This window comes from Callithrix jacchus, chromosome 4 (assembly GCF_049354715.1).
Source record: "Callithrix jacchus isolate 240 chromosome 4, calJac240_pri, whole genome shotgun sequence".
NCBI classification, from domain to species: Eukaryota; Metazoa; Chordata; class Mammalia; order Primates; family Cebidae; genus Callithrix; species Callithrix jacchus.
Window position 1 is genome coordinate 5174094 of NC_133505.1, and position 15970 is coordinate 5190063.

Genomic DNA, 15970 nt, shown 5'->3' on the forward strand with positions numbered 1-15970 from the left:
ACCCCAACCTTTTAAAGATAACTCCAGCTTTACCCGAGTGTGAGTTTTACTCACAGCTATCACCAGCATGCCCGGGCTGCGTGCTTTGTGTGGAGGCACCGAGAATGATGCTGATGGAGAGAGTGCTTTGTTTTCTTTGCTTTTTTCTTTTCTGTAACAAGAAACCTAAAAAAATTGGATGTAAAAATCACTTGTTTTCAGTGTCCTCTTATATATTCTGAAATACCCATTAGGTATATTAGTGAATTTTGTTCATCCGTGCCCTCATATTTTTCCTTGAGCTTTTAACATCAGGATTATGGGCTTGGATATCTGAGTTTGCAGTTGGGGAATGTGTGGGTTGTTGGTATGGAGGAATTAGATTGGCTGCAGTGAAAGGCAGAGAGATGCTTGTGTCCGAAATCTCCCTAAAATGATAGTTATAGTCAACATACCCTCCTGATGGAAGAAAGGATTCACGGATGGCAGAAGGTTTCCCTCCCAATGCTCCCCAGCAGGCGGATGTGTATAGAGGGGAGGTCAGGAGGCCCTCGTAGGCAGGTGTAGCATGGCGGCTGTGTACTTTGCGTGGTAGAGGTGGGCGGGGAATTTTGGGAACAGGTGCCCTTCATAGAACATGCTCCTCCTGCAAGCCTGGCCTGCAAATTGAGAGACAAAGCAGCAGGAAGACCTCGGCCTCTCGACATTTAAACCTTATGGATGCCTGAAGGTGGCTCGGTGGGGACAGGCCTGTCCTTCAGGCCTTGGCCTTAGGAGGCCTGCTGGATTCCCTTCACAGCCCTTCGCGGGGCTCCCTCCCTTCCCCACGTGGTGGGAGGCCCTGTGCTTGCTGGTTGTTCACCTTGGGCTCTCTCCTCTCTGAAGCTTAAGTCTTGTGCTTCTCTGATGATCAGGGTAGCTGGTTGCTGGGGGAGCTAAGTGTCCCTGGCCTCATCTCGGTGGAGTGGAGACAGTGAGCTGGGGCTGGCCTCTGACTCCTGCTTGGCTAGAGTTTCAGGTATGAGGTGTCTTCCAGGCAAGGACTTCTGGTATGTAATCACACACACAGGCGGTTCTGGAGAAGAGGCGTGGGTGGCAGTGGGTGGTAGGATGAGTTGAGAAGTGAGTCCATGGTGGCACTGGGAATTGCCAAGAAGCATAACCTTCTTAGGAATGGTTTCCACATCATCCTTAAAGCCACCAGAGAACTAGCGGGGTAGTCACGAGTTTGCAGTAGCTGCAACCCATTTTCCTTAAACTACATTTCAGTAACGTGGCTTCGTACATGTGTTTCTTTAGAATGCACTCTCGTTCCTTCCGATTAACACTGACGAAATAATGAAATTATTGAGCACAACCTTACTTGGCAAGAGTTTATAATACCTTGGCCGGGCATGGTGGCTCACGCCTGTAATCCAAGCACGTTGGAGGCCAAGGCGGGCGGATCACCTGAGGTCGGGAGTTCAAGACCAGCCTGACCAACTTGGTGAAACCCCATCTTTAAAACAAATTTAAAAAAGAGTTTATAATACCTTGAACTTGAAAGACATTTCAGAACAATATTTAGAATCTGTTTTCTTTAAAAGGCAGCCTTCTTTGTTTAGTATTCTGGGATTTAACCATTTTTATTTTTGGTTTGGATTCTTCCTTTTTTCTCTTTCCAGACAACATTAAGGATAGTATTTTATGTATCTTCCATTTAACTTCTTGCTAAAATCTTCAGGTGAATATTAAACAAGTATTAATCATCTCTGTTTCTAGGAAGAAAATGCCCATATGAATGCTGATTTCTAACTCTGTGACCTCTGTGGTTCCCAGGTCTTCATGCCCGCCTGCCAGCTGCCTGTTGGTCATCTCCACAAGGATAGCCCCAGGCACCTCACGCTCGTGCCCCACACAGAACTCTTCACTTCCCCCCTAAAACTTGCTTATATTCTCTATTTCTATCTCAAAAAAAAAGCTGAGCCATGTTCATCCCTTGGTCCTTACTCTCATATTCGATTGGTTGCTACGCTTTTAAAAATATTTCTTAGTATCTTGTGGTCTGGTTCTTTCTCCTTGCCTTCATTTCCACTGCCACAGTCACTTCCTCCCATGCAGCATCTTTCTAGTTAGTCTCTCTGCTCCTGCTTCTTCCCTCGCAAGTGATCCTCCATACTGTCAGTTATCTTTTTGTAATTCAGACGGTATCTGTTCCTTGCCTAAGCTCTCAAATGGCTGGCTTTCCTGATAAAACGTATGTTGTATGCCTTTGCCCAAAAGACCAGTGCTTTCCTATCGCTGAACACAATCAGGCTCTTTGATATTTTCAACGCCTTTATGTTAGCTCTAATCTTGACAGATTCCAAAAGATTTAACTCAGGTATCTTCTCATCTGTAAAGAGTCTTTATTCACATTTCCATAGAACTTTGAATTGCTTCCCATACTAGTACATATCATACTGTGTTGTAATTGCTTGTTTATACACTTTCGTATTCCATGAGTATTACCGAGTTTCTACTGTATGCTAGGCATAGTGATAAGTGTTGAGGTCCAGCAGTGAGCATGGTCCCTGCCCACATGGAACTTATATTTTAACTTGGGGAAACAACCCCCTCCACCTCCCCGCAAGAAGGAAATACGTAAATGAAGTACCTTTGAGTAAGTGCTATGAGAGAAATGGATGGGACTAATATAGAGTAAACTGCTGTCTCCAAAGGCCTCCCTGTGGCCATGATAACTTCAACAGACCTAGTGGAAGGGAAAAGTGGGGGCAAAGAATATTATCTTCCCAGGGCTTTTGTTCATGCCATTTCTCCTGCCTAGAAAGGGGTTGGCGTCTCTGAGGAGCTGAAAGATACCCACTTTGGCTGGGGTATAATGAAGAACAAAGATGGGAAGGGTTGAGGAATGATGCACGAGGAGGCCGGCGCCATCACCAGCTGCTTGTTGGAATTCCGTAGCATTTTCCTAGGAAGCCACCAGAACCTCGTGGGAAGGAGGTTGGAATTCAGTAGCATTTTCCTAGGAAGCCACCAGAACCTCGTGGGAAGGAGGTTGGAATTCAGTAGCATTTTCCTAGGAAGCCACCAGAACCTTGTGGGAAGGAGGTTGGAATTCAGTAGCATTTTCCTAGGAAGCCACCAGAACCTCGTGGGAAGGAGGTTGGAATTCAGTAGCATTTTCCTGGGAAGCCACCAGAACCTCGTGGGAAGGAGGTTGGAATTCCGTAGCATTTTCCTGGGAAGCCACCAGAACCTCGTGGGAAGGAGGTTGGAATTCAGTAGCATTTTCCTGGGAAGCCACCAGAACCTCGTGGGAAGGAGGTTGGAATTCAGTAGCATTTTCCTGGGAAGCCACCAGAACCTCGTTTGAAGGAGGTTGGAATTCAGTAGCATTTTCCTGGGAAGCCACTGTAACATTCTAGGGTTGGGACACGAGTCTTCAGATATTTTATGATTTTTTGTTTCTACAAGAGAGAATGGACTGGGAGGGGCAGAAGTAGAAGGAGAAAGTGAATTTGGACCCTTGTAGTCACCTAGGCAAGAGGTGACTGTGGTCAGGAGAAAGGTGACAGCATGAGGGACTGAGATAAGAGAGGGTAGATGTAAACTTCATTTTGGATACAGGACTTGCTGATGGATTAGGTATGGCTCCTTGGATTGTGGTTTAATAATTTGGTGACCAACGTGATCTTTCAGAGAGACAGAGAAGGCCTGGGGTAGGTAGGGGACAATTTTTTTGTGGGATGGGATCCATAGCCATTCTGTTTTAGGCATGTGGAGTTTGAAATCTACTTGTCTAGGACCTCCAAGACCTCCACAGACCTCTCCTCCAAGCTCCATCTAGGTGAGGCTGTCAGGTAGGCAGATAGGTGAGGCTGGGTCTTGGAGAAGGGGTCCGGAGATGGAGCGGAGGTCAGCACCATGAGCACAAGATGGTCTTCACTGCATGGCAGTTGATGACATCACCCAAGAAAGACGTGGACCTCATAGAGGAGGCACACTGGGAATGAGCTCAATACCTAGAGGTCAAGCAAACTAGGCGGAGCCGCAGTGGAGTTGGGTAAGGACTGGCTGTCAAAGTAGGAAGAAAACCAGTGACAAACCAGGGCCTGGGAAGGAGTGGCAGAATGATGCTGGGGCTGAACAAGCTGCAGGCAGAGCGGTGTCCGGTGGGTTGGTGGATACCATAGGCACCTTGATGAGAGCAGGTCGAGGGGTCTGGTTGGGAGGGGCAGACTGCTGTGGTTGAAGGATGAACTCAGAAGTGAGAAAGTGGGTGTGGCACGTGTAGCCACCTTCATAGAGAAGATCAGCTGTCAAGGGAAACTGACTAGCTAGTGCACTCTGAGGGATTACGGGGGAATTATGTTTGTGTTTAAAATAGGAGATAAAAGCATATGCTTAAACCATATGGCTGTAACAACGGGGATGATCAGTAGAAAGAGAGATTTGTTGCTGGAAACTGCCCTAATAAATAAATCAGCAATTCCTTGAGAAGGTGAGAGGCGAGAGGCGAAGCACAAAACACACCTGTCTTTCCTGCTAAGCTGGGAGCTGCTTAAACAAAGACCGTGCTTGTATTAATCTTAAGTCCCTAGTTCTTGGCACATAGCAGATACTGACTGAGATTTTGGATGAGCACCTACACTTCACACTTAATCTGTGCCCAATACCTTGTTGGATGATGTGCCATGGGGCATGGAGAAGTCAGAAGACGGTGGCCCTGCCTTCAAATGGTGGACTCACTAGCTGAAGTAACCTGAAGCAGAAGGGACAGGAAATGACTGGGTGTAAGTAGGAGATGAACGAGCACAGGATGGCTTTGCAGAGGAGATCGACTGCAAATGGAGAGAATTCAGTGAGAGAGTAGGGAAAGGAGAGGCAGTTCACATGAAGGGACCAGTTGGGGAGAAGGTGCAGGTTATAATTTAGAAAATGCCTGGCAGAGAATTAAATCACCTAGATGTATCTGACTTGCGTTTCTCTTTCCTACCCAATGCACACAGTTAGCTTGTCACAATAAGCTTAATATTTTCTGGTTTTTAAGTTATGCCTTTACTCCTGGAGTTCCTTAGATTGCGTTACATGACTTTGGCAGGGGAAACATACAATTTGGTATTGGTTGTTGTGACTAGAGAGGGTGGAGAAGTGGGTAACCTTTTCTTTTCTCCATATGCCTTAGGTCAAAGCTGTCAGTCAGAAGAATATTTGCTTTACATAAATAATGCACAATAGAACCTGCAAAATTAAATATGTTTCCAGTGATGTCATGTATCCCATTCATGATAAATTGGAGACTATGAAACTATATTTAGAATCTTTACACCTTGTATGACTCATTTGTCCCATCAAATATATTTCCTGAGCCTGTTGTGAGGACCCTCATCTCCTTCCTTGCTTAGGGTACTTCTGTTGGGGACTGATGAACAGAAAAGGGGCTCATGTGCGGGTGTGAAGAACCAGGAGTTAGAGCCTGGAAAATGATCAGTTTGGGTAATCAGTTGGCGAATACTTGACATTTGACTCTATATAAATGAACCAATGCCTCCAAAGATCTGAATTTCTGATTTTGCTGAAATATAATTATGAAAATAACATCTAGCATCCAAATCAAGTACATGAAAACATATAGCCTGGGCAACATAGTGAGACCTCATTTCTACTAAGAAATTTAAAAAGTTAGCTGGGTGTGGTGGGACACACCTGTAGCCCCAACTAATGGGAAGGATCACTTGAGCCTAGGAGTTTGAACTTGCAGTGAGCTATGACCACATCACACTACATTCCAGCCTGGGTGACAGAGTAAGACCCCATCTCAAAAACACACACACACACTCACACACACACACACACACACACACACAAAATAATCAACCCTCTTATAGTCAAGTGAATGCAGTTTGGAAGCAAATGGAGGATTTAAATTACAATTTGTAGTATTAACATGTTGTATTTTCTTCCCATCTCCTGTCTCCAAATATATGTTAGGATGTTTCTCTCTCCCTCTCTCCTTCCCTTCTAAAATGACATTTTCTCCTTATTAAATATGGAAAGTTTAATTCAGAATATAGAGAACATGTAAAGAATAAAGAAGAAAAATCATTTCAGCTCAAATCACTTGTTAACATGTGTTTTGTGAACACTCCCATCTTCGCTATAGACTGTCCTTGGAGGCCTCACTTCTCAGACAGTGACAGACCTAGGAGGTCAACTAGGGAACGGTTTAGAGCCTCAGTGTTGTCATCTGTTTTCTCAGGGTAGTGTGATGGCAGTTCCCTTCTGGAAGCCGTTCTGTTTTATGGCCTTCAGCTTTTCCGCTCTCCAGAACTTTTGCTGTTCTCCGAAACAAAGCTAGATTTTTAAAAATATTAAATGAAGTTGTTAATGCAGGTATGAGGTGTGAAAATTTGAAGTTACTATGAAGAAAGGCGATGAAGTAGGATTTTACATAAACAAGAGAAAGCTGGTCGCCGTGTTTGGCAGTCTCTTCGCTTTGCAAAGCAGTAGGTGGCCTTTTGCTGTGGTACGGTTTGTAGCAGCAAAGCATGTGCTACCCTGGAGACAGTTACCATGTTGCATAGGCTGAGCACTGGGATTGAATTTTAGAGACAGTTACCATGTTGCATAGGCTGAGCACTGGGATTGAATTTTAGAGACAGTTACCATGTTGCATAGGCTGAGCACTGGGATTGAATTTTAGAGACAGTGACCATGTTGTATAGGCTGAGCACTGGGATTGAATTTTAGAGACAGTTACCATGTTGCATAGGCTGAGCACTGGGATTGAATTTTAGAGACAGTTACCATGTTGCATAGGCTGAGCACTGGGATTGAATTTTAGAGACAGTTACCATGTTGTATAGGCTGAGCACTGGGATTGAATTTTAAAGAAATCATTACTTTAAGTAGATTAAAATAATGTGTAATTTTTTTGCGTCATAGTTTATCATGAGGTTTGCAGGGAGAAAGAGTTGATGTGTTTGCCATCCAGTTTGCTGTTTCTTGCTGCCACATATAACTATTTTCTGATTCTTGTGAACATTCAATGCATATAATGCAAATGTTGAATCAAGTCCAGTGCCGCCTGCACACGAGAGACATGTCTTGCTTATCTGTTTTGTTTTGGGATTTTGGTTTAACTTTTATGGTACTTTATTTGGACAACAGATCCTTTGTCTGTCTCTGTGACACTCTGCATGTGTGTGTGTGTGTGTACGTGTGTGTTAGCAGGTGCCCTGTAGCACATACGCTGATAGGGCTCCTTGCTCTCATTTAACTACAGGCAGAAAACAACTTGTGTAGAGTGGATTCTCCTCTCACTCAGTCTTTCTGTGCACAGTGTTAGCATAGTTAAGAAACAGTTCCCACCTTCTGGAAATTTAGTTCCTACACCTCTATCTCATGCGGAAACCAATAAACTTGTTTCATGAGCCTCCTTTAGTTCCCAAAATCTCAGTTAGAAAAAGAAAAATGAGACCCGCAAAGAAGCGGAGCTACCTGAAAGCGCTTCGTCTGCAGGTCTGCTGTGGCTGCTGCCTGTTACTGATTGATTTCCCCTTAACCCTGAGTGTGAATGTCCACTGCTGTTTTTCAGGTAAAACTGAGGCTCTTGTTTCCAAATCTACCATCAAGATTAATTCATTTTTTTCTGTAAGTGTAGACTGCCAACTTCCCGTTTTCAATCCCACCAGCTTCCAGTCAGAGATTTTCGCCGTATTTTCTTCCTGCGTTTGAGTGGCTAAACGCTATCCTATGTGTCATCAAAAGAACATGCCCTGTAGTTTTGTGGAAACAAAGCAAGAAGTGATCCTAGATGAGGTCCGACAGAAGTCCAGCTTTCTGCGTCCAAGGTTTACCTCACTGAGTTGAATAATGGCTGAGTCTGCTTCGGACAGCCTTGCCGTTTCTTTGCATAGTATCTGCTCCATTGTCTCGATGTAGACAGAATATAATGCCAATAAAATGCCAGACAATGGCACTGAACCAAGGAACCATTCCGAATCACCAGATTCTGTAATATCACTTTAATGATAGTGTTTTCTCACACACGGTCACCCCCAAATCAAGGACTTTTATTAGACTAATGGTACTGAAGAGCAGGTTCCTTTGAGCAAAATAGACAAAAATCGTGGTACACTTGTAGATCTTGTGCATTTCCACAGATTTTGAAGACGTTAATGACATCTGACGTGAATTAGGTAAACAGGCATACCTTGGAGATACTGTGGGGTTAGTGCCAGCCTATTGCAATAAAGTGAGTCAATAACTTGTTGGTTTCTCAGTGCATGTAAAAGTTATGTTTACTATACTGCAGTCTATTAAATATGCCATAGCATTATGTCTAGAAGAATGTACATACCTTAATTGAAAAATACTTTGTTGCTAAAAATGCTAACAATCATCTGAGCTTTCAGTGAATTATAATGTTTTTAACTGGAGAAGGTTCTGTTTGCATTGGTGCTGATGGCTGCTATGATGTCAGGGTGGTGGCAGCTAAGGGCTGGGGAGGCTGTGGCAATTTCTTAAAATAAGACGACAGTGAGGTTTGCCGCATCAGTTGACCCTGTCTTTCATGAGAGATTTCTCGGTGACGTGCAGTGCTATTTGATAGCATTTTACTCACAGTAGAACTTGTTTTGAAATTGGAGTCAGTTGTCTTCAACCCTCCCGCTGCTTTATCAGGTAAGTTTATGAAATACTCTAAATCATTTGTTATGACTAAAGGGACATTTAAAAAAAAAAAAAAAAAAAAAAAAGGAGGCTGGGTGCGGTGGCTCACACCTCCAATCCCAGCACTTTGGGAGGCTGAGGCTAGCGGATCACCTGAGGTCAGGAGTTTGAGACCAGCCTGATTAACATGGAGAAACCTCATCTTTACCAAAAATACAAAATTAGCTGGGCATGGTGGTACATGCCTGTAATCCCAGCTACTTGGGAGGCTGAGGCAGGAGAATCTCTTGAATCTGGGAGGCGAAGGTTGTGGGGAGCACATTATCACTCCACTGCACTCCAGCCTGGGTGACAAGAGTGAAACTCTGTCTCAAAAAAACAGAAAAGGAAAAACAATCTTTTATTGTCATTTCAAGCATGTTCACAGTATATCTCAACCAGAAGTAGATTCCATCTCAAGAAACCTCTCTCTTTGCTCATCCTTAATAAGCAATTTCTCATTTGTTAAAAGTTTTTTGTGTGTGAGTTTATAGAAATTCATTCACATCTTCAGGCTCTACTTTTAATTCAAATTCTCTTGCTATTTTCACCACGTCTGCAGTTACTTCCTCCACTAAAGTCTTGAACCCTTCAAGGTCATCCGTGAGGTATGACCTTGCATATTTTTTGAAACTCCTGTTGATGTTGATGTTTTGTCCTCTTCCCATGAGTCATGAATGTTCTCAATGGCATCTGTAATGGTAATTTTTTTTTCTGAACGTTTTTAATTTAGTTTGCCCAGATGTATAGAGGAATCACTATCTATGGCTGCTTATATAGCCTTACAAAATATATTTCTTAATAATAAGACTTGAAAGTCAAATCTGTTCCTGGATCCTTGGGCTGTAGAATGGATGTTATATTAGCAGCATGAAAACAACGTTGATTTTTTGTACTTCTCCATGAGAACTCTTGGATGACCAGGTGCATTCTTAATGAGCGGTAACATTTTGATAGGAATCTGTTTTTCTGAGGAGTAGGTCTCAACAGTGGGCTTAAAATATTCAGTAAACCATGCTGTAAACAGATCTGCTATCACCCAGCCTTTCTTGTTCTGTTGTGGAGTGCAAGCAGGGAGATTTAGCAACATTCTTAAGAGCCTGGGGCTTTTGGAATGGTACATGAGCATTGATGGGCCTTAACTTAGAGTCACCAGCTGCATTAGCTACTAACAAGAGAGGCAACCTGTTCCATGAAGCTTTGAAGCCTGACATTGACTTCTCCTTCTTAGCTAAGGAAGTCCTAGATGGCATCTTCTCCCAATAGGACGCTGTTTATCCACACTGAAAATCATTTGTTTAGTGTAGCCATCGTCATCAATGATCTTAGCTCTATCTTCTGGTGTACTTTTATGTTACGGAGACAACTTCTTTCCTTAAACCTCATGAGCCAACCTTTGGTAGCTTCCAGCTTCAGCTTCCTCCCCTCTCTCAGCCTTCATAGAACTGAAGAGAGTTAAGGCCTTGTTCTGGCTTAGACATTGGCATATGGAATGTAATGACTGGTTTGATCTTCCATCCAGACCACTAAGACTTTCTACATCTCAGCAATAAAGCTGTTTCACTTTCCCGTCATTCACGTCTTCATGGGAGTAACACTTTTAACTTTCTTTAAGAACTTTATCTTTGCATTTGCAATTTTGCTGATTTTTTTTGTCACATAAGGCCTAACTTTCAGCCTGTCTCAGCTTTCCCTGTACCTTCCTCACTGAGGTTAATTGTTTCTAGCTTTTGATTTAAAGTAAGAGATGTGTCACTCTTCCTTTCACTTGAACACTTAGAGGCCTTTGTGGGGTTATTAATTGGCCTAATTTCAATATTGTTGTATCTCAAGTAATAGGGAGCCTTGGTGAAAGGGAGAGAGAGAGACAGGAATGGCTGTCAGTGGAGCAGTGAGATCACACACACTTTTTCTTTTTTGGGATGGAGTTTCGCTCTTGTTACCCAGGCTGGAGTGCGATGGCACGATCTCGGCTCACCGCAACCTCCGCCTCCTGGGTTCAGGCAATTCTCCTGCCTCAGCCTCCTGAGTAGCTGGGATTACAGGCACCCGCCACATGCCCAGCTAATTTTTTGTATTTTTAGTAGAGACAGGGTTTCACCATGTTGACCAGGATGGTCTCCATCTCTTGACCTTGTGATCCACCTGCCTCAGCCTCCCAAAGTACTGGGATTACAGGCGTGAGCCACCACCACTCCCAGCCTTTTTTTTTTTTTTTTTGAAAGACGGGTTTCACCATGTTGGCCAGGCTGGTTTTGAACTCCTGACCTCAGGTGATCTGCCCACTTCATCCTCCCAAAGTTCTGAGATTACAGGCGTGAGCCACTGCACCCGGCCTTTTTTTTCAAACACACACACTTTTAATTAGCTAAGTTTGCTGTCTTAAATAGGTGTGATTCATGGTACCCCAAAATAGCTACAACAGTAACGTCGGAGATCACTGATCACCTCACCCAAACAGATGCCATAACAATGAAAAGGTTTGAGATATTGTGAGAATTACCAGAGTGTGGCACAGATAAAGAAGTGAGCGCATGCTGTTTGGTAAATGGCACCGACAGACTTGCCCAATGCAGGGCTGCCACAAAGCTTCAATTGGTAAAAAAGGCAGTACCTGTGAGGCACTCACAATACCTGTGAGAGTCATATAATAAAATGAGGTATGTCTGCGCCTGATTATGCCTTAGTCATAAAACTTACAAAGATGTAGGAGGAATATTTTCCATGCTAACAGAATGTTTGTATTTAAATGATTTGGTATGAATTTGAGCTTTTCTCAGGAGTAGAACAACCCAACCGGGCAGCCTCTAAGGCCCTCACATATTTCATCTGGAATCCATCCATTCAGTCAGAAAATGTAAATAACTGGGAACATTTTCTTCCACTGTCTACAAGGTGATTGAAATTCGTAAGAATGACTGAGAGTATTGTATGTGGCAGAGTTCCCTGAAATCACTAAAGATGAAACTGTATTCAATATGAGTCAATATATTTATTTTACTACCTTGTACCCAAGTCCTGTCATGGTTCTGGGTGACTGATCCCCTGACACCATTCCTCAAGGCTCATGGCCTCTCCACCACCTCTACCCCATTTTATCAATTGCCTTCGTAGCCAAGTCCTCGACCATGTCATCTCCTGAAACAGCTTCTTCCATGGTGAAAAAACAGTTTAGCCCTCCCGCTCTGACCACAGCCTTTCACGTCCTCTCCTGTGGAAGTACCAGTGTTTGGACTTTGTCAAGGCCTCCAGACGGGGGATGGCTTGGCTTTTCTTCTGCCATCCCCACCCTGCCTTCCCTTCCATTCTTCACTGCTCAGCCCACAGCATCTGTGACTTCACCTAGGCCTTGTCAATATCCTCTGCTCCTTCTGTCCCCACTGTTTTTCTGACATACTCACCTGGAAATCCTGTATCCTGCTGCTAGCCAGCTGCCCACTTCTCCGTATACATTTGGCTGCTGATGGCTGCAGGAGAAAATGCCCACAGCTATCTAGCCCTGAAACACCAAGAATTCATGACCTACGCTCTCAGCTGCTCTCTTAACAGTCTCAGAACATTCTTTTTTATTTCTCAAGCTGTGTTTCCTATTTCTCAATTTTACAGAAAATTGAGAGCAAATACCTACACAGGCAGATTATTTGTTCACAGTGCCCATCTAATCGTCACGTCTCCTGTTTACAGTCTGCCATGGCTCCTGATTGCCCCGAGTCTAAAACCTAAATCCTTTTATTTGACCTTCGAGACTCATCGTGGCCTGGAATTTTGCTTAGCTCCCCAGATTCTTCTGTTACTCCTCTCCTTATCACACATTATTTGCCAACTGTTTTGAGCTAGATTGGGTTTCTGGTAAGCGTGGGCTTTCTCATCTCTGGGGTGTGCTGCTCCTTTATCTGAAACACCTTCCTGGCCCCTAGCTCACACCTCCTCCCGCTGTGCTTCGCCTGATCATCTCTTTTTGCCCTCCTGTCTTAGCAAAGATGTATTTTATACCAAAGAGCATTTCCAAACTCTAAGTCCCACCCGTTCTCCTCACCAGGGAATAAGCTAAGCACCACTTCTTCGCCCTTGCTTCCACCCTGAACTTTCCTTGCGGCAGTTCTCTTCCACTAGTGCCTGGTGATTTGTGTGTTTCTCACAATAGACTGCTCGCTTTGTAAGGGCAGGGGCAGCATCTGTGTTTTCTCATGGTTGTATGCCTAGTACCTGGTTTTGGGTCTTGGCACTCTGTAGATCCTTCATAAAAATTTTTTGAGTGAATTAATGGACTGGTAAACTATTCATGAAATGATTACTGTGTGATAAGTCACGACAGTGTCAGCGTGTACTGACATTATCACACTTGAGGGATTTCTTTGTTTTTTGAGACTGCCTCCCTCTGTCACCTAGGCCGGAGTGCAGTGGTGCAATCTCGCTGCAGCCTCTGCCTGAAGTGCTCAAGCATTTCTCCCACCTCAGGCTCCAGAGTGGCTGGGATGACAGGCACGTATCACCACACCTGGCTGATTTTGTGGTTTTTGTGTAGATGGTGTTTCGCCATGTTGCCCAGGCTGGCCTTAAATTCCTGGGCTCAAATAGTCGTCTGCCTTGGCCACCCAAAGTGCTGAGATTACAGGCTCAGTCCTGGGGGTTATTCTAATAACTTTATTAATACTACTTTTTTTTTCTCTCATAGTAACCCTATGGGATAGCATCTCAGAAACTGACAAAATCAGAAATGTGTCAGTTCCTGAATAAGGAAACCTTGGAATGGGTGGCTGTACTTGTTTTTGTTTGTTTGTTGTTGTTTTGAGATGGGGTTTTGCTCTTGCTGCCGAGGCTGGAGTGCAATGGCACGATCTTGGCTCACTACAACCCCTGCCTCCGGGGTTCAATGGATTCTCCTGCCGCAGCCTCCTGAGTAGCTGGGATTATAGGGGCCTGCCACCACGCCCAGCTAAATTTTTAAATTTATAGTAGAGACGAAGTTTCACTATGTTAGACAGGCTGGTCTTGAACTCCTGACCTCAGGAGATCCACCCACCTCAGCCTCCCAAAGTGCTGGGATTACAGGCATGAGCCACTGTGCCCGGCTGGTTGGCTGTTCTTTTAACCACTACTCTGTCTTGTCTCTGCCTGTGTGGGCAAGAACTTTGTTAGGTTCTGAGGAGGAGGATGGGGGTTGGGACAAGTTGCACATGTTTCTTGCCTCAGAAGAACCATGGCCCAGGGGAAGAGACAGCAAAAGGAACAACTATTCCAGTATGACTTCATCAGTCTCTTGTTGGACATCTGTGCAGGGCACTGTAGAAGGACAGAAGAGATTTTTACTTGAATTATTTGTACATTACCATTATTAGCTTGTGTGTGTACGTAGTTTATATTTGGTATACATATAAGCTGGAATATACTTTCAAACTACTGTAACAAAATCTAACACTATAAAACTGTAAATGGAGACCATATTGCCAAATACCTTTCATCTACAAAGGAAAGTTAGAGATTTATTGTTAAGTTTTCTAGATTGCCAGCTCTCTAGTACTCAAAAAATAAAATTATATTTACTGAAATTGAAGTGACACTCATCTTTGTTTTAAAAAAAGGAATGTGACAAAATATCTTGATATGTGCAGTTGAAAAACGTGATTTGTGAAATGCGTTGTTGTTGATCTTATAGGAGAATCATGAAAAAAGTCTCCATGGAGCCATCTGAGCGCCTGGCTAGTCTCCAGTCTCTGTGGGACAGCCAGACTGTGGCTGAGCAGGGCCCCTGTGGTGAGCATGCATTTTAAAATTGAAATGTGAATAGCTGGATGGGTATCCCCTGCCAGGAAGTTAAGTCTATTCCTAGTGTGCTACTGTAAAGGTGCAATTAGTTTCAAGGTGTAATTAGCAGTGCACAGACTTTAGATTGGTGGACAAAAGTCCTATATTTAAGCTGTATTGCATCCTGCTATATACTTACTATAGAACAGGGAGGAGAATCTTTGCTGCTTTTCCCCTCCGAAAAGGAAAAGGATAACCAGCATTGTGAACATCGGCCGTATTTTAAGCTTTTAAATTTTAATTTAAAAATCATTTTGCCAAAAGCCTGTCAGTGTTTTTGTTGTGTGTTTCAGGTGGATTTTCTCAGATGTATGCCTGTGTTTGTGACTGGCTTGGATTTTCATACAGGGAAGAAGTACAGTGGGTAAGAATATCTGTGTACATGTGCGTGAGCACACACTCCTGGAGAATATTCTACTATTTGGCTGGCTTAGTTTTGTTTTCTGCCCCTTCATTTATTTTTCACTTAAAATCTTTATTTCTCAGATTGCATAGAAACCTGCCATTGTCATTGTCTAATTCTCACTGTCTCTCTTGCATCCCTGATCACCCACATGGACTGATGACATGACTGAATGATATTTCAAACAGGATGTGGATACAATTTATCTTACCCAAGATACCAGGGAATTGAATTTACAGGATTTTAGTCATCTTGACCACAGGTAAGCCACTTCCTTCTTTCCTTTCTTCTACTCCTATTTTTTTTTTTCAGAGCTGCAGTTCTTCCTTGGCACTTAAGGCTGTACATTATCTCCAAAGAATCATTTTATAAGAGAAATCAGGAGAATCTAAGAATCTCTGGATTTTGCCTTTTAAGTTACAGTTTCAAATGTGTTTATCACTGTGGATGACGTGTGGAGGTGCATGTGTGTACCCAAACTCCAGAGTTCATAGTTAGAAAATGTGCTGAATTTTACCATAAAAACCATGTAATTCTTAGGTTCCTCTATCAGCCTGCAAAAGTCTGTTTACTATCAATAAAATGTAGTATTATTTTACCTAATTCCCATTTAGAATGTTTTTTCAAGGGTGAACTTTTATACTGAAATTCTAAGATATGATTTTTAGTTCAGAGTTTTTATGAATTGGGCATTGGTAGGGTGTATATGTGTATGGTGAAGATCAGTTTGCCAGTATTTGCCTCGTGTAGTGCTAATAAAGTCGTGAAATCTGTTACAAGTTATTAGAGAGACTTTTTGGTTTAGGATCTTGACTTGAGCATATTTAGGGCTATGGCTTGTGAGATTCAGGCCTCAGAGAAAAGCTTCGTTTTGTTCCCACGTCTCTTAGCAAGAGCAGACCTGGCAAAGTTATTTTGCACTGTAACAAAGTGGAGCCTGGCCCTGTTCCAGGATGTCTGGTAATTTATCCTGGCCTATCTCAATCTCCTTAGCCCTGGATATGCTGCTACTTATTGTAGGTAGGCAGGGATCATCCCTACTTAACAAACTTCAGCCCAATCAATCTTTTCTCTGATTGGAATTGAGAG

At 43.3% G+C, this 15970-nt stretch overlaps 1 protein-coding gene across 16 annotated transcripts in view; it reads left to right on the forward strand.

The window, feature by feature from the left end:
- Positions 1-15970, forward strand: part of CARMIL1 (capping protein regulator and myosin 1 linker 1) — a 468543-nt gene that overhangs the window by 280978 nt on the left and 171595 nt on the right. For all 16 annotated transcript variants that reach the window (XR_013533624.1, XR_013533622.1, XR_013533623.1 and 13 more), the window contains 3 exons: positions 14330-14427; positions 14772-14842; positions 15070-15143. Coding sequence is in view for 13 of the 16 variants with exons in the window: in XM_078368170.1 (XP_078224296.1) it covers positions 14330-14427; positions 14772-14842; positions 15070-15143 (243 nt within the window). In the remaining 3 variants the exon portion in view is untranslated. The remainder of the gene's footprint in view (positions 1-14329; positions 14428-14771; positions 14843-15069; positions 15144-15970) is intronic.